Raw genomic sequence first — 19,350 nt, 5'->3', positions numbered from 1 at the left:
TGGATGGGTGTAGGAAGTCAATGATTGTAGTTATTTACTCCAAAGGGGACAACTAAATATTCAGATGAGGGTGACAACAATTTGGGCGTTTTGTGTGAAATTGTGTCCACTTTGCTCTCTTTTTCTCATTTTCTTTGTTCCAAAACACACAATGGAAATAAACATGCGTATAACAAAATGTGCAACTGCAATAATTTTCTGGGAGAAATACTTCGTTTTCTGGAACAATTTCAAGGACACCAACACTCTCGGCCATGACTATATATCACCCAACTAACACCCGTCACCTGTAAACACCCGACTATCACCCGTCCCATGTGTAAAACACGGTGCACACAGATCCAATGCTTCATATGTTCTGGAGCTCGGATTTTCTCTATTCAGCAGATTTTCCTGATTATATTCCGCCCTCTGCTGGAGCAGCTGCCAAACTGCAGACACAGAAGTAAATTGTGCATGAATATATGACAGGCACTGCTGTCACTGCTGTCACTGGACCTGGGTCACCCATCTACACTGGACACGGGAAGAAGGGGGGTTAAAAATAATTTATAGGGACAAGTAGTAAAATGCTATGACCGCACCACCTAATGATAGCAATATGAAGCCGGAGCAAGGCGACCTGATAATACCAGTTATACAAGGGGTTCACATACTTATGAAAGCAGACATCACTGACGATGCAGACAACTATTATTTGCTCTTTTTAATTAAAATTTCACTTTAAAATTTGACAAAGGAATAACTTGGCATCGCCGAGAGCATTTACTGAGGCATCATATACAGTACGACTCGCTCGCTCAGCGCCATCATATAGCACATATAACACCCGCTCGCTCAGCGCCATCAAATAAAACATACAATAACACCTGCTCGCTCAGCTCCATCATATTGCATATACAATAACACCTGCTCGCTCAGCGCCATCATATAACATTTACAATAACACCCGCTCGCTCAGCGCCATCAAATAAAGTATACAATAACACCCGCTCGCTCAGTGGCATCATATTGCATATACAATAACATCCGCTCGCTCAAAGCCATCATATTGCATATACAATAACACCCACTCACTCAGCGCTATCATATTGCATATACAATAACATCCGCTCGCTCATCGCCATCATATTGCATATACAATAACACCCGCTCGCTCAAAGCCATCATATTGCATATACAATAAACCCGCTCGCTCAGTGCCAACATATTGCATATACAATAACACCCGCTCACTCAGGTCCAGCATACAGCATATACAATAACACCCGCTCACTCAGGTCCAGCATATACAATAACACCCGCTCGCTCAGCGCCATCATACACAACACCCGCTCAATCAGCTCCATCATACAGCATATACAATAACACCTGTTCGCTCAGCGCCATCATACAGCATATACAATAACACCTGCTCGCTCAGCGCCATCATACAGCATATACAACACCCGCTCACTCAGCTCCATCATACAGCATATACAATAACCCCAGCTCACTCAGTGCAATCATATTGCATATACAATAACACCAGCTCGCTCAGCGCCATCATATTGCATATACAATAACACCCGCTCGCTCAGCGCCATCATACAGCATATACAACACCCGCTCACTCAGCTCCATCATATTGCATATACAATAACACCCGCTCGCTCGGCGCCATCATACAGCATATACAATAACACCCGCTCGCTCGGCGCCATCATACAGCATATACAATAACACCTGCTCGCTCAGCGCCATCATACAGCATATACAACACCCGCTCACTCAGCTCCATCATACAGCATATACAATAACACCCGCTCGCTCGGCGCCATCATACAGCATATACAACACCCGCTCACTCAGCTCCATCATATTGCATATACAATAACACCCGCTCGCTCGGCGCCATCATACAGCATATACAATAACACCCGCTTGCTCTTCGCCATCATACAGCATATACAATAACACCTGCTCGCTCAGCGCCATCATACAGCATATACAACACCCGCTCACTCAGCTCCATCATACAGCATATACAATAACACCAGCTCACTCAGTGCCATCATATTGCATATACAATAACACCCGCTCGCCCAGCGCCATCATACAGCATATACAATAACACCCGCTTGCTCAGAGCCATCATACAGCATATACAATAACACCCGCTCACTCAGCTCCATCATACAGCATATACAATAATACCCGCTCGCTGCCATCATACAGCATATACAATAACACCCGCTTGCTCAGAGCCATCATATTGCATATACAATAACACCTGCTCGCTCAGCGCCATCATACAGCATATACAACAACACCCGCTTGCTCAGAGCCATCATACAGCATATATAATAACACCTGCTCACTCAGCTCCATCATACAGCATATACAATAATACCCGCTCGCTCGGCGCCATCATACAGCATATACGATAACACCCGCTCGCTCGGCGCCATCATACAGCATATACAATAACACCTGCTTGCTCAGCGCCATCATACAGCATATACAGTAACACCCGCTCACTCAGCTCCAGCATACAGCATATACAATAACACCCGCTCACTCAGCTCCATCATACAGCATATACAATAATACCCGCTCGCTCGGCGCCATCATACAGCATATACAATAACACCCGCTTGCTCAGAGCCATCATATTGCATATACAATAACACCTGCTTGCTCAGCGCCATCATACAGCATATACAGTAACACCCGCTCACTCAGCTCCAGCATACAGCATATACAATAACACCCGCTCACTCAGCTCCATCATACAGCATATACAATAACACCCGCTCACTCAGCTCCATCATACAGCATATACAATAACACCCGCTCACTCAGCTCCATCATACAGCATATACAATAACACCCGCTCGCTCAGCGCCATCATACAGCATATACAATAACACCCGCTCGCTCAGAGCCATCATATTGCATATACAATAACACCTGCTCGCTCAGCGTTCTTGGCGCCTTTGGTTTATTTTTTGTTCTGTACAATTTCATTATAAAAATCCACAATGTAACAAAAACATAAATAATGAAGCAGAATCAGGGTCATGTGACTGCGTTCACTGCCGCGGCTGAGTGCGAACAGCGAGATCCCAGATTGTGAGCGAATACTGCGCTGACTGGTAATAAAAGACTCATGTGGGGAGATTTAAAGCAAAGCAGCGAATGCCCCTAAAGTAATAGGCAGATCTTAAAGGTCATTGTACTGAATAAAGCATGGGGTCTGCCGTGCCCGGGGAAGGCCGCGCTGCAAGGCTTCATGGCATAAAACGGTTACAGTTTATTGAATCTGGAGGGGGCGCTGTTTCATTGATGTCTATGGCTTTGTAGCCAGAAAAGTGGTGAAAAAAAGAACTACAAGTAACAAAGGATCAGACCTTGCTCTGACATTCGGAAAAAGACGCTTTTATAAAAAATATATATTTCGGTGTCATTGTCCCGTAAAGCGATGTGCACGTGGAGCTGAAAGAGGTTTTTTTTTTAAGCAAATCTGCATAAAAATAAAATAAAAAGCAAAAAAAGCGCTCAAAATCCCTTCCTATTCAATTCTGTTAAAAACGTTGCCGTTCATATGTTCAGTGTTTTTAGCATTAATTTTCCACTTCAGGCTGTGAACAATGTCTGACAGGAGATGATACGGTGCAATCACTTCTGTACAGCGGCTTCTGATGGAAAAAACGCCAAACTAGACGCTGACCGATCAGAAGGCTGCAAAAAAAACTTCTGCAAAACCTTCCGAGACGGAGCGATTCCTGTAGCAGCTTAGAAATGTATAACCGCCTGAAAAACTCTGCATGTGCACAAGGCCGAAGGGGCCAGACATGTCCTACAGCAATTCTGATCAGAAGACACTTCCCCTTTAAATGGCGTCACAGTATCGAGACCGCTGCAGACGGACGACAATCTGCGAATCCCGCGTGATCTCAGGAATAGAATCGCACCATTGAGATACCGAGCGTCTCCACTGTCAGAACGCAACTCAGCGTCTCCCAGAACCAAATCACTCAAGAATTTACTGATCCAGGAAACCAAAGTCATCAACAGATCAGGGAGAAAGTGCATCCGAGCTGGTCAAGTGTGATACTGTCTGCCGAGCCGTGTATCCAATCCAATTATGGTACATACCATCTACTGAGCCGTGTATCTAATCCTCTCCTGTGTGATACTGTCTGCTGAGCCGTGTATCTAATCCTATCCTGTGTGATACTGTCTGCTGAGCCGTGTATCTAATCCTCTCCTGTGTGATACTGTCTGCTGAGCCGTGTATCTAATCCTATCCTGTGCGATACTGACTGCTGAGCCGTGTATCTAATCCTCTCCTGTGCGATACTGACTGCTGAGCCGTGTATCTAATCCTATCCTGTGTGATACTGACTGCTGAGCCGTGTATCTAATCCTCTCCTGTGTGATACTGACTGCTGAGCCGTGTATCTAATCCTCTCCTGTGTGATACTGACTGCTGAGCCGTGTATCTAATCCTCTCCTGTGTGATACTGTCTGCTGAGCCGTGTATCTAATCCTATCCTGTGTGATACTGTCTGCTGAGCCGTGTATCTAATCCTATCCTGTGTGATACTGACTGCTGAGCCGTGTATCTAATCCTATCCTGTGTGATACTGTCTGCTGAGCCGTGTATCTAATCCTATCCTGTGTGATACTGTCTGCTGAGCTGTGTATCTAATCCTATCCTGTGTGATACTGACTGCTGAGCCGTGTACCTAATCCTATCCTGTGCGATATTAAGTCTGCCGAGCCGTGTCTCTAATCCTATCCTGTGCGATACTGTCTGCCAAGCTGTGTATCCAATCCAATTACGGTATATACCATCTACTGAGATGTCTATCTAATCCTATCCTGTGTGATACTGTCTGCTGAGCCGTGTCTCTAATCCTATCCTGTGTGATACTGTCTGCTGAGCTGTGTATCTAATCCTATCCTATGCGATACGGTCTGCTGAGCCATGTATCTAATCCTATCCTGTGTGATACTGTCTGCTGAGCCGTGTCTCTAATCCTATCCTGTGTGATACTGTCTGCTGAGCTGTGTATCTAATCCTATCCTGTGTGATACTGTCTGCTGAGCCGTGTATCTAATCCTCTCCTGTGTGATACTGTCTGCTGAGCCGTGTATCTAATCCTCTCCTGTTTGATACTGACTGCTGAGCCGTGCATCTAATCCTCACCTGTGTGATACTGTCTGCTGAGCTGTGTATCTAATCCTATCCTGTGTGATACTGTCTGCTGAGCCGTGTATCTAATCCTGTCCTGTGTGATACGGTCTGCTGAGCCGTGTATCTAATCCTATCCTGTGCGATACTGTCTGCTGAGCCGTGTATCTAATCCTATCCTGTGCGATACTGTCTGCTGAGCCGTGTATCTAATCCTGTCCTGTGTGATACGGTCTGCTGAGCCGTGTATCTAATCCTATCCTGTGCGATACTGTCTGCTGAGCTATGTATCTAATCGTCTCCTGTGTGATACGGTCTGCTGAGCCGTGTATCTAATCCTATCCTGTGCGATACTGTCTGCTGAGCCGTGCATCTAATCCTCACCTGTGTGATACTGTCTGCTGAGCCGTGTATCTAATCCTCTCCTGTGTGATACTGTCTGCTGAGCTGTGTATCTAATCATATCCTGTGTGATACTGTCTGCTGAGCTGTGTATCTAATCCTCTCCTGTGTGATACGGTCTCCCGAGCCGTGTATCTAATCCTACCCTGTGTGATACTGTCTGCTGAGCCGTGTATCTAATCCTCTCCTGTGTGATACTGTCTCCCGAGCCGTGTATCTAATCCTACCCTGTGTGATACTGTCTGCTGAGCCGTGTATCTAATCCTATCCTGTGTGATACTGTCTGCTGAGCTGTGTATCTAATCCTACCCTGTGTGATACGGTCTGCTGAGCCGTGTATCATGTACTGACTGCGTGTCCCACAAAGCACTACATTCCCCATTATTACTACATGGAGGATGATGAGAGTAGGGATCGCTCCCTTTTACAATCTATGATCTGCGGCTCTTCAGTTGTTATTGTGACACTACAACTCCCAGCAGTTCCCTCAGGCCGCTATGTGCCTCCATGACCAGCGTAGCGTCAGGTACTGGAGACGAATCCCCCGCTACGTCCATAAAGCCCTTTATCACGGCGTCCTGTCCCTTTAAATGTAAGTGACAAGAGCACAGTGTCACCGAGCGGACAGCGCGCTGTCACAGGACCGGCGACGGACGGATTTCCGGAGGACGCCGCCACATACTGGAGAAATAGATGTGTAAGGTCCGATGAGAGAAGTTATAAACTCCAGGGGACCCTGGTGGGATAATATGAAGCGCGGGCGTCGATACGAACAGCGCGGTACATGGCGGCTGGCGAGTAACATGGCGGACGGACGATGGCTCCGAACCTTTCTGTTGGCAGCGAGTCCTGTAAACATTGAGTCCTGCAGAATGGGGACGGCTACACCAGGGAGCCGGCCTGGCTCTGCGCGGGCACCATGACTGGCACAGCCCCCATCCGCACCAGGTTGGACGGGGTCACCCCAGATGGGATGTTCGCCTCCTTCCTGGGCGGCTGCGGCTCTACGCCGTTGGTCTTTTGCAGCGTGCCCCGGTTGGCTGGCACAGCCGTGCTGTAGTAGTTGCCGTTGGTCGGTGCCATGTAGCTGGGCAATGACTGGCTGGACATGCTGGGAGTGGGGGTAGTAACTCTGCCGTTGACGTAGGGGGGTCTATAGCCGATGTTGCTCCCAGTAGCGGTGTTGATGGACGTGGTGTCAGAGGGCGATTTGGGTGGGTACGGCTTGTGACCATGGTGGCTGCCCATAGAGGATAAGGTGCCGTTTTTGTATGCCAGGCTGGAGTCATTGCCCTTAGGCCAGGGGAGAGTCTTCGGAGCTGGGGCGTCCTCCCTGCAAATAATAAAATAGATGAGAGCTGACGAATGTAACCTCATGTCTGCCAGGAGCAGCGCCCCTCCTGGCCTCAGGTTGTGTCTGGTAATGCAGCTCAGCAATACCACACGCAACCTGTGGACTGAGGCTGCGCTGTTATTGGAAGAAAGCGTTCATGTTTTTCTAATCTTGTACATCACCTTTAAGAAAGTGACCTTAATGCTAGCGACAGTGACGAGCGCTGACATCTGTAAGGTTATCGCAGTTCACAGCCAATGAGCTGCAGTCACATTACTGAGGTCACCGCAGCCGGATTCTTACGCTCCTCTCAGCGTGCGCCGCCGGCGGCCGTGCTGGGCGGTCACTGATGTCACTGCTCCTCACGGCCTCTGGGGATCGTCGTGGGACGTCCATATTATGGATTACGGCAGACCCTTTGGATTACTTTTTTTATGGTATTAGATGGGTAACAGACGGTAATTGTCGGGGAGCGCTATTTACAATTAAAGGACTTTTCTGTCCGTGTTTCTTCCTTTTGACTACGGTGTTAGTAACGGGGGTGTTTGACAGATGTCTCTCCATTACTAACCCCTGGGCTTGATATCAGCAGACTTTACACAGCTGAAAACAACCCCAAAACCATTACCCCACGTGCCAACGCACCAGGGCAATTGGAAACAGTCAAGGCTACGAGCCAGAATTGGCAAATCTAGTCTATGTGCCATTTATGGGGCGACTGAGGGCTGGTGTTATTAGTCTGGGAAGGGGCCAATATCCACGGCCCCTTACAGACTATTAGACCGGGATCACACATGCCAGAAACACGTCCATGTCTCACCTGTGAAATCCAAGCTCTGGCGTCGGCACTTGGGAGCGGAGCATGCAGCTCCATGCGTTGCTATGCGGCCGCACGCTCCGCTCTGGAGTGCCTGCGCCACAGCTTGGATTTCACATGCGAGACACGGATGTGTTTCTCGCATGTGTGATCCCGGCCTTAGGGTATGTGCACACGTTGCGGGTTCCATTGTGGTTTTCTCCGCGTGGATTCTGTCCTGCGTTTTACCTGCGGGTTTCGTGCAGATTTTGTGCGGATTTCACTTGCGTTTTTACACCTGCAGATTCCGATTATGGAATAGGTGTAAAACGCTGTGGAATCCGCACAAAGAATTGACATGCTGCGGAAAATAAACCGCTGCGTTTCTGCGTGGAATTTTCCACAGCATGTGCACTGCGGATTTGGTTTTCCATAGGTTTCCATAGTACTGTACAACGTATGGAAAACATCTGCAGATCCACAGGGCCAAATCCGCTGCAGATCCGCAGCCAAATCCGCAACGTGTGCACATACCCTGAATATCAGCTCACAGCTGTCTGCTTAGCTTTCGCTGGTTATTAAAAACAGGGAGAACCCCACAGTTTTTTTCATGTCCCCCCTTGTTAGTAACCAGTAAAGGCTTAGCAGACAACTGTGAGCTTTTATTAATGGGCCGTTAACCTCCAGGGATAGTGGCCCCTTCCCAGAATAATAACAGCAGCTTACAGCTGTCAGATTTCCCTCAGCTGGTTAGTAACAATACGGAGACCCAAAGACATTTTTTTCATTTATTTGTTAAATACAAGTACAGAAAACTACACACAAAGCACGGACTACTTATCTCATCTTCTATCTATATATCTATTCTATTCTGACAGTTCACACTGCATTTTCTGTACTTGGCTGATGAAATGTCGGGTTTCCTATGAGGCGTAAAGATCGGACGGCACAAGCATGGTCCGTGTGCCATTTTCTCACACCCAATGACGAGTCTCCGCCATTTTCCTTGACCAACAACATGCTGCATTTTTTACTCACCCCAATTCCAGGTGAGGAAAAACTCGCAGATGCGCACGGCCTCAATGAACAACATTCGAGCGAGTGCAGTGCGATTTTATTCTCACATTGCATTCACCGATTTTATACACAGATGTGAGCGAGGCCGAAGGAGTCTCCTCAACTATATTGTCATATGCTGCAGAGGCTCCGCTCCGTCACTGACAAGCAGGCAAACTGCCCTGAAGTAACCACAGTGCCGAGACCGGGGAAGGGTGACCGAGCATGTGTGTCCTCCAGGACTCATCTCATTATGTGGAGGGGACCGAGCATGTGTGTCCTGCAGCACTCGTCTCATTATGTGGAGGGGACCGAGCATGTGTGTCCTCCAGGACTCATCTCATTATGTGGAGGGGACCGAGCATGTGTGTCCTGCAGCACTCATCTCATTATGTGGAGGGGACCGAGCATGTGTGTCCTGCAGCACTCGTCTCATTATGTGGAGGGGACTGAGCATGTGTGTCCTCCAGCACTCGTCTCATTATGTGGAGGGGACTGAGCATGTGTGTCCTCCAGCACTCGTCTCAATAGGTGGAGGGGACTGAGCGTGTGTGTCCTGCAGCACTCGTCTCATTATGTGGAGGGAACTGAGCGTGTGTGTGCTGCACTTGGCTCATTAGGTGGACGTGAATGAGCGTGTGTGTCCTCCAGCTCTCGGCTCATTATGTGGAGGGGTCTGAGCATGTGTGTCCTCCAGCACTCGTCTCATTATGTGGAGGGGACCAAGTGTATCCTCCAGCACTCGTCTCATTATGTGGAGGGGACTGAGCATGTGTGTCCTCCAGCACTCATCTCATTATGTGGAGAGGACCGAGTGTGTGTATCCTCCAGCACTCGGCTCATTAGGTGGAGGGGACTGAGCGTGTGTGCCCTCCAGCACTTGGCTCACTATTTGGAGGGGACTGAGCGTGTGTGTCCTCCAAATACTCAGCTCATTAGGTGGAGGGAACTGAGCATGTGTGTCCTCCAGTAATAAACTCATTAGGTGGAGGGAACTGAGCATGTGCGTCCTCCAGTACTCCGCTCATTAGGTGGAGGGGACTAGGCGTGTGTGTCCTGCACTTGGTTCATTAGGTGCAGTTGACTGAGCGTGTGTGTCCTCCAGTACTCGGCTCATTATTTGGAGGGGACTGAGCGTGTGTGTCCTCCAGTACTAGGCTCATTAGGAGGACATACACATTGCTATACACTGAACACCAGGTGGCGCTGTACTGTATCAATAGTGATAGAACTCTGTAGGAAAATTGAGAATATGTCACTCCTGCAATGACGCTGAGATGGCAGCTCCTTACTTTATGTCGTTCTCGGTTTCTTCTTGTACGGATCTCTTCCCTCGACGGTACAGGTAAATCAATACAGTCACCAGAATCGCCAGGCAGCAGAGTCCGACGATTGAGCCCACGACTGCGCCCACAATCATTGCCGTCCTGGAAACTGCGGGTGATAACATTAATAGTAATGACCTGTATCAGCATCTGAGATGACACAATTCTCCGGGGCGGTAATGGTTCCCTACAGCCGCACTTACTGGACTTCACCTCCATGGTGATGCTGCACTCGGACACTCCGGCCGTGTTTCGGGACGTGCACACATACAACCCGCTGTTGTCTGCTGTGAGGTTGGTCAAGGTTAATGTTCCCTTCACAGCGTCTGCAAACACAGACATCATATATTAGATAACAACACTACAAAAATCACATCATGAGAACGCTCAGAGCAGCACAGAGGATTTCAGCAGAGATACTGAGAGAGACAGTAACAGAACATAGCTAAATGTAACAGGACCAGCTATATTATATGAATGAAAACACGATCCTCTCAGCAGCACAAAGTATTTCAGGAAATAAATGTGATAGGCAGTGACAGCTAAGCTGTAATTAAATTATGATAAAGACATTAAGCTTTATGTGAATTTCTGATATGCTATAAGATCTCTGCTTGTTGTCAGTGAGTTAAAAAATTATTAACTATCTATATATCTTATTAGGTCTGGAGAGTGAAAACTAATGGAAATAATACAAATCTATGACTTCTCACAGCTGAGGTTTTGCTCCACTTGCTTCAGTCTGGTTCTAGACAATCCTCTCAACTATAAGTGCATCAGAAGCAGAAATCTTTTTCCTGTCTCACTGGTTTGATAAAATGTATCAGTGCAGGTAACACATCTGACATGGGTTTACCACGACAGAGGAGCAAGAAGATGGCTCCGTCTGATTTCTCCTACTTCTGCACTGATTAGAAGCGCGTTACCTTCATGCTAAACAGTGCAGGTTTCTTATAGCAGTGCAGGGGTTAATCTGTTTTCTTTGAGAGCTCCTGGAAGCTTTACTGCTTGATGATCACAGCTGTTCAGTGTTGGCCACTCCTCTCTCCTACATATACCAGCCTCTGGTAGGCAGAATTAGCTTTTTGTGGAATGGTTCAGGAGTTGGAGGAGTTTTGTTGTTTGAGGAGGCGTTTGGTGGATTTATGTAAAGAATATTGCTTGGTTTTGGTTACATGCAAATCCTCATCTTCTCCTACTGTCACGGGGCTACTGCGACAGAGAGGTTCCAGAGAACCGCAGCGCTCTGGGCCTCATTCACAAACGATGAACAGAAGCTCTTCTCCTGAATTCAAACCTGGCTGTCTTGTGCCAGCAGTGCAGGAGTTAACCTTGTTGCTGAGTTGCTGTGAGCTTGGTCTCTCAGCTGATTTGGTTTTTGTAATCTCCGCTCCTATATAGACTCAGCTTTGACTACAGTTGTTGTCAGTGATCAGTTCTGGTGCCTGGCTTGTAGTGGGAAGGAGCATGGTATTAGGAGCTTGGAGGTTTATCTACAGAGATTGGTGTCTGCTGTTTTGGTTGCATGTTAAACCTGTTTTCCTTCCTAGTTTTCTCCTTCTCTTCCCTTCTATGTGTACCCTCTGTGGTTGTGTGAGCATTTGGTGAGTTTGAGATTTTAGTTACCTTGTCTGCATACCCTGTTTAATTGTTGTATTTATACACTGGTGCGGTCCTCCTCCCTGGGAGGGGGGGGGGAGAGGGGGCCACTGATAGGACCTGCACAGGAGACAGGGATACGCTGGCGGCTCAGGCCTCCTAACCATTATAGGTACCCCTGAGATAAGGGAAAGCCAGGGCCCCATTATAGTGGCAGGGACAGGTGCGGGTCCCAGTACGCCGTCCTGCCCCTTTATCGCCATAAACGGCGTGACACCTGCTTTGGTTTTTCCCATCCTTCACTACTCAGTGTCTCCCTCTGTTGTTGGTGTGTGCATTTCGTATGATTGGTATTTTCCTTTATCCCTGTACGTATTCCCTTTTTGGTTGGTGTATTAGGGTATGTGCCCACGTATTTTTTAGGGCTGCGGATTTTTCTGCAGCGGATTTCAGAAAACCGCTGTAAATCCGCTGGTAAAACGCAGTGCCTTTTACCTGCGGATTTACAGCGGTTTTTATGCGGAATTTGTGCGGATTCCACCTGCGGTTTTACACCTGCGGATTCCTATAGAGGAGCAGGTGTAAGCCGCAGCGGAATCCGCACAAAGAATTGACATGCTGCGGAATGTAACCCGCAGCATTTCAACGCGGTTTTTTCTGCAGCATGGGCACTGCGGATTGCGTTTTCCATGGGTTTACATTGTACTGTAAACTCATGGCAAGCTGCTGCAGACCCGCAGCTGCAAATCCGCAGCAAAATCCGCAACGTGTGCACATAGCCTTATGGTACACTACTACTTCCCCCTTCACTGGGTGGGGGAAGGGAACAGACTAAGGCCGGGGTCACACTTGCGAGTTCAAGGCGAGAAACTCACGTGAGTCTCTTGCATCAAGTCAGGGCACTGCCGCCTGCACTCGGGAATGGAGCGTTTAGCTGCATAGAAATACATACAGCCCACACTCCGGTCCCGAGTGCCGGCGGGTATTGATGCAAGCTTCTCGCAAGTGTGACCCTGACCTAAGGGTGGATTTAGGAGCTCAGCAAAGTACGTGACCCCGGCATCTTCACCATTAAAAGTAATTCGCGGAGCAGGGTTAGATAGGGTGCCCCCTAGTGCTAGGGACAGGGAGGAAGCCCTGGGATACATGACAACATCTCAGTCTGGATCTCTGGTTGTTCTGCTCATAGATCGGTCTAGACAAGATCCAATTGGAATCAATGCTCAGCTGTGAGATTTTAGGATAAGGTGACTTCTAACATTTGGTTTCTAAAGTCAATTTGGTGACAGAAAGCAGAGATGTTGAAAATGTTAAGGAATAAAATCGTACAGTGTATTAGAAAGTTGCAGAACTTTCCATGACATCATACAGACATCCCTGCACTGCTCCTGCGGATCTCTGGGCTCCTGGATGCAGAATACCTCAGTCTTTGCTTAATAATTAGTAACACATACACCCACACGTTGTTATCCTCCTTCAGTGCCTCAATATCTCACAAAACCGACTGTGATGAAAGTTACAAAGGTCCAGAAGTCACTGATCACTGACGATTCTTGCACAGTTAAGGGGGGAGAGATTACAAGACCAGGAAAGAATCACGACTGCGCTAAGGAAACCGGGGAGAAAACATTTCAATAAAGCTTCTGTATAGATGAAACGGTCATTGATTCTGTGGAAACGTTAGATTTCAGTTCCTCCCTATTTTTATTTCAGTTCCTCCCTATTTTCAAGCTCTTTTTATAGAACCAGTGAATAAAACAATTGTTCTTTACATTCAGAGGCAGCAAACTGGATCCAGAGGAGAAATGTATCCACTTGTATCCAGACCACACAATCCGGCCTGAAGCTGCACAACCTGGACCCCAGACTGACACAATGTAACGAACGGTATGTTCATCTACACTGGACACAATTTTGGCGGAGAGCAGGACCGGGCCGGCGATGGACAGGATTACGGCCTCTGAATGGCAACAAGTGTTCGTAGGGAAAAAGAGAGAAAATAGCAAAAAGTTCCAGAACTTTGTACTAAACTTTTACATTGCAAAGTATCTAAGCTGTATTTATATAAAACGTCTCCAATCTTGCCACAAAGTATTAAATGAGGACCAAAGGGCTACAAACAGCAACAAAAGCAACTGGCATCTCTATATTAGCGGCAAAACAAATGGACAGACAATACTGGGAGTTGTAGTTGCTACAGCTGAATTAGCTTAGGCTGGAAAGGGGTCATCGCCTGTAGAAGTGCGGGGGGCAAACATCACCATCTCTGATTGATGATACAATTCATAGGTATATAAAGAACTGCATTTACCATGAACAGGAGGAAAGTAAACCACATTGATCTCGGCCTTCTTGATCCAGGTGTACAGGGGCACAGGGTGTCCAGAAGAAGACTTGCAGCTGAGGGTAACGTTGGCACTGATATAGGGATCTCCATGTAACTCACAGGTGGGTTTAGAAGGAGGCACTGAATAGAATAAAATGTCTACAATTAATTCCTAATGTCATTATTTATACTGCACATCTTGTTCTATTAAAAGGTGGGAAGGAAATAATAAAACCCAGCCTGCAGTACTGACAAAAGACCACCAGATGGAAGGAGAAGACCCTCCATGAGGCCGCGCCATGGATAGAAGGTTTTCCGATATTTGTAAATATTTGTCTTCTCCTCTATCAGATGAATGTATGAAGATCTGGTTCCTCCTGATCATTGTCAGTCTCATCACAATAAATGTCCCAAATATTACAAGATGGTAATAGAGTAAGGGATCTTATTTCACAACACTACATTTTCTGCTGGAATAATAATTTAGGTGACTGTGGCCGGTAATGTTATGGAGGAGGTGACTGTGGATGGTAATGTTATGGGGGAGGTGGCTGTGGATGGTAATGTTATGGAGGAGGTGACTGTGGATGGTAATGTTATGGAGGAGGTGACTGTGGCCAGTAATGTTATGGGGGCACTGAGGCCGGTAATGTTATGGGGGAAGTGGCTGTGGCCAGTAATGTTATGGGGGCACTGAGGCCGGTAATGTTATGGGGGAAGTGGCTGTGGCCGGTAATGTTATGGAGGAGATGACTGTGGATGGTAATGTTATGGGGGAAGTGGCTGTGGCCAGTAATGTTATGGGGGCACTGAGGCCGGTAATGTTATGGGGGCACTGAGGCCGGTAATGTTATGTAGGGCTTCACTGCCGAGTACAATTTTAGGTCCAGGGATTTTGTCGTTTTGGGTGGAGTTCTGTTTTCCTACTGCACAATAAATTCTAAGAATATCCTCGGTTCCTGTGTTTCGTGCCCCCTCCCCGGCTGCACCCACCGCCGCCCCCGTGTATTAATCCATTTATTGCTGCATTGTCTGATGATAATGATTTCTGCAGATCGTCCCTCCCTCCACATTCACATCCTGAGCTGCCGGCATTGTCCACTAATAATAGCAGGACCTTCCTGCAGACTATCCCGACCACACACTCACCCAGGATGGACACATCAATCACCCCGATGTTACTGCTGCCCACAGTCTGATCATTGCGCACATTCACATAGCAGCGATATTGTCCGGAGTCTGAGGCCTGAGTCTTATTAATGATGATCGAGATGTTCCTTGATGGCATCTTGTACACGAAATCTAACCGGCCCCTAAAACCCTCCGCAATGTCGGCCTCTCCATCCATGTACCTGAAGATCTGCAAACGTGAGAAGAGCAAGAATAGGAAAACATTGTAGCATTATAGTAAATGTGTGTGCATAGGGGGCAGTATTATAGTAGTTATATTCCTCTCCAGAGGGGCAGTATTATAGTAGTTATATTCTTGTACATAGGAGCAGTATTATGGTAGTTATATTCCTGTACATAGGAGCAGTATTATAGTAGTTATATTCTTGTACATAGGAGCAGTATTATAGTAGTTATATTCTTGTACATAGGAGCAGTATTATAGTAGTTATATTCCTGTACATAGGAGCAGTATTATAGTAGTTATATTCTTGTACATAGGAGCAGTATTATAGTAGTTATATTCTTGTACATAGGGGCAGTATTATAGTAGTTATATTCTTGTACATAGGGGCAGTATTATAGTAGTTATATTCTTGTACATAGGAGCAGTATTATAGTAGTTATATTCTTGTACATAGGGGCAGTATTATAGTAGTTATATTCTTGTATATAGGAGCAGTATTATAGTAGTTATATTCTTGTATATAGGAGCAGTATTATAGTAGTTATATTCTTGTATATAGGAGCAGTATTATAGTAGTTATATTCTTGTATATAGGAGCAGTATTATAGTAGTTATATTCTTGTATATAGGAGCAGTATTATAGTAGTTATATTCTTGTACATAGGGGCAGTATTATAGTAGTTATATTCTTGTATATAGGAGCAGTATTATAGTAGTTATATTCTTGTATATAGGAGCAGTATTATAGTAGTTATATTCTTGTACATAGGGAGCAGTATTATAGTAGTTATATTCTTGTACATAGGGGCAGTATTATAGTAGTTATATTCTTGTACATAGGAGCAGTATTATAGTAGTTATATTCTTGTACATAGGAGCAGTATTATAGTAGTTATATTCTTGTACATAGGGGCAGTATTATAGTAGTTATATTCTTGTACATAGGAGCAGTATTATAGCAGTTATATTCTTGTACATAGGGGCAGTATTATAGTAGGTATATTCTTGTACATAGGAGCAGTATTATAGTAGTTATAGTCTTGTATATAGGGGCAGTATTATAGTAGTTATATTCTTGTACATAGGGGCAGTATTATAGCAGTTATATTCTTTCAGTAGAGCGTTCTCTTGCAGTATTATCTCCAGGATACTGTACCTGTGTTTGCTCCTCCTGCGCTCGCTGTATGTACCAGGTGATATAGGGTTTTTCATCTGAGCTGCTTGAATACCAGACGGGGAGGGTGACATTTTGACCTTGTATTACTGTCACTAATTTCTGCTCCACGTGAACTTCCAGCAGCGCCAAGGAGACTTCTGTTTGTACAGAGAGAATTATTTCTGTTACTGATCAGTATGAAAAAATAATTTACAGATGAGAAAAAAAAACTGTGATGAGAAGAATAACAGAAAACTAGGAAATCTGTAGTGTGGAGTATGTGCAGGTTAACATATAGCACAGACTTTAGAAACATTATGTAAATGCATTACTAATTCCTACTTATTAAATATATTTCTACAGAAGTCTCTGATTTCTACTGTAATCAACCTAAAGAAAGTCTGTGCCGCATGGATGGGCAGTCTACTGTACAGCAACCAGTCCTGATCTTTTAGGTACAGGCACTTACACAAGATTCCCATCGGACACACATGATATCCCAGAATGATCAGCAATCTGTCCTATCAAATTTACCCCTATGATTCCATCAGACATATTCCACACATCCTGTTACCTGCCCGTCACCGTAATAACAGTATAACACTCGTCCTCCATCGCCTCCCGCCATGTAAGTAATGCAACTAGGAATCAATAATTAACCTAAATAGACCGATCTGAGGCAGGAATGACCAGAACGTGAACTATTTAACTATTACCCCTCCACTTAAGAAAATGATATCATAAAGCCTGAGATTATATTGTGTATATATGAGATTATGGTATCACTGAGAATGCCTCCTATCCATCACCAGAGATCAGCGGTGACATCACTGAGAATGCCTCCTATCCATCACCAGAGATCAGCGGTGACATCACTGAGAATGCCTCCTATCCATCACCAGAGATCAGCGGTGACATCACTGAGAATGCCTCCTATCCATCACCAGAGATCAGCGGTGACATCACTGAGAATGCCTCCTATCCATCACCAGAGATCAGCAGTGACATCACTGAGAATGTCTCCTATCCATCACCAGAGATCAGAGGTGACCTCACTGAGAATGCCTCCTATCCATCACCAGAGATCAGCAGTGACATCACTGAGAATGTCTCCTATCCATCACCAGAGATCAGCGGTGACCTCACTGAGAATGTCTCCTATCCATCACCAGAGATCAGCAGTGACATCACTGAGAATGCCTCCTATCCATCACCAGAGATCAGCAGTGACATCACTGAGAATGCCTCCTATCCATCACCAGAGATCAGCAGTGACATCACTGAGAATGCCTCCTATCCATCACCAGAGATCAGCAGTGACATCACTGAGAATGTCTCCTATCCATCACCAGAGATCAGCAGTGACATCACTGAGAATGCCTCCTATCCATCACCAGAGATCAGCGGTGACATCACTGAGAATGCCTCCTATCCATCACCAGAGATCAGCAGTGACATCACTGAGAATGTCTCCTATCCATCACCAGAGATCAGAGGTGACCTCACTGAGAATGCCTCCTATCCATCACCAGAGATCAGCAGTGACATCACTGAGAATGTCTCCTATCCATCACCAGAGATCAGCGGTGACCTCACTGAGAATGCCTCCTATCCATCACCAGAGATCAGCAGTGACATCACTGAGAATGCCTCCTATCCATCACCAGAGATCAGCAGTGACATCACTGAGAATGTCTCCTATCCATCACCAGAGATCAGCAGTGACATCACTGAGAATGCCTCCTATCCATCACCAGAGATCAGCGGTGACATCACTGAGAATGCCTCCTATCCATCACCAGAGATCAGCAGTGACATCACTGAGAATGTCTCCTATCCATCACCAGAGATCAGAGGTGACCTCACTGAGAATGCCTCCTATCCATCACCAGAGATCAGCAGTGACATCACTGAGAATGTCTCCTATCCATCACCAGAGATCAGCGGTGACCTCACTGAGAATGTCTCCTATCCATCACCAGAGATCAGCAGTGACATCACTGAGAATGCCTCCTATCCATCACCAGAGATCAGCAGTGACATCACTGAGAATGCCTCCTATCCATTACAGAGATCAGCAGTGACATCACTGAGAATGCCTCCTATCCATTACAGAGATCAGCAGTGACATCACTGAGAATGTCTCCTATCCATCACCAGAGATCAGCAGTGACATCACTGAGAATGCCTCCTATCCATCACCAGAGATCAGCAGTGACATCACTGAGAATGCCTCCTATCCATCACCAGAGATCAGCAGTGACATCACTGAGAATGCCTCCTATCCATCACCAGAGATCAGAGGTGACATCACTGAGAATGCCTCCTATCCATCACCAGAGATCAGCGGTGACATCACTGAGAATGCCTCCTATCCATCACCAGAGATCAGCGGTGACATCACTGAGAATGTCTCCTATCCATCACCAGAGATCAGCAGTGACATCACTGAGAATGCCTCCTATCCATTACAGAGATCAGCAGTGACATCACTGAGAATGTCTCCTATCCATCACCAGAGATCAGCAGTGACATCACTGAGAATGCCTCCTATCCATCACCAGAGATCAGCGGTGACATCACTGAGAATGCCTCCTATCCATTACAGAGATCAGCAGTGACATCACTGAGAATGTCTCCTATCCATCACCAGAGATCAGCGGTGACATCACTGAGAATGCCTCCTATCCATCACTAGAGATCAGCGGTGACCTCACTGAGAATGCCTCCTATCCATCACCAGAGATCAGCAGTGACATCACTGAGAATGTCTCCTATCCATCACCAGAGATCAGCGGTGACATCACTGAGAATGTCT

At 46.3% G+C, this 19,350-nt stretch overlaps 2 protein-coding genes across 2 annotated transcripts in view; both read right to left on the bottom strand.

The window, feature by feature from the left end:
- The window catches only part of VSIG2 (V-set and immunoglobulin domain containing 2), a 47,640-nt gene extending 46,291 nt beyond the window's left edge, over positions 1–1,349 (bottom strand). The window contains exons 1-2 of the mRNA XM_069743038.1: positions 1,277–1,349; positions 288–431 (exon numbers count right to left, since the gene is read on the bottom strand). Coding sequence (XP_069599139.1) covers positions 288–431; positions 1,277–1,349 — 217 coding nt within the window. The remainder of the gene's footprint in view (positions 1–287; positions 432–1,276) is intronic.
- A 1,617-nt stretch (positions 1,350–2,966) lies between these two features.
- ESAM (endothelial cell adhesion molecule) overlaps positions 2,967–19,350 on the bottom strand; it is a 59,072-nt gene continuing 42,688 nt past the window's right edge. Inside the window, exons 2-7 of the mRNA XM_069741935.1 lie at positions 16,533–16,690; positions 15,169–15,379; positions 14,005–14,160; positions 10,298–10,420; positions 10,062–10,203; positions 2,967–6,917 (exon numbers count right to left, since the gene is read on the bottom strand). Coding sequence (XP_069598036.1) covers positions 6,467–6,917; positions 10,062–10,203; positions 10,298–10,420; positions 14,005–14,160; positions 15,169–15,379; positions 16,533–16,690 — 1,241 coding nt within the window. The 3' untranslated portion in view covers positions 2,967–6,466. The remainder of the gene's footprint in view (positions 6,918–10,061; positions 10,204–10,297; positions 10,421–14,004; positions 14,161–15,168; positions 15,380–16,532; positions 16,691–19,350) is intronic.

The sequence above is a fragment of the Ranitomeya imitator genome, chromosome 10 (genome assembly GCF_032444005.1).
Source record: "Ranitomeya imitator isolate aRanImi1 chromosome 10, aRanImi1.pri, whole genome shotgun sequence".
Taxonomy (NCBI): Eukaryota; Metazoa; Chordata; class Amphibia; order Anura; family Dendrobatidae; genus Ranitomeya; species Ranitomeya imitator.
This window is presented reverse-complemented; position numbering and strand designations above follow the sequence as displayed.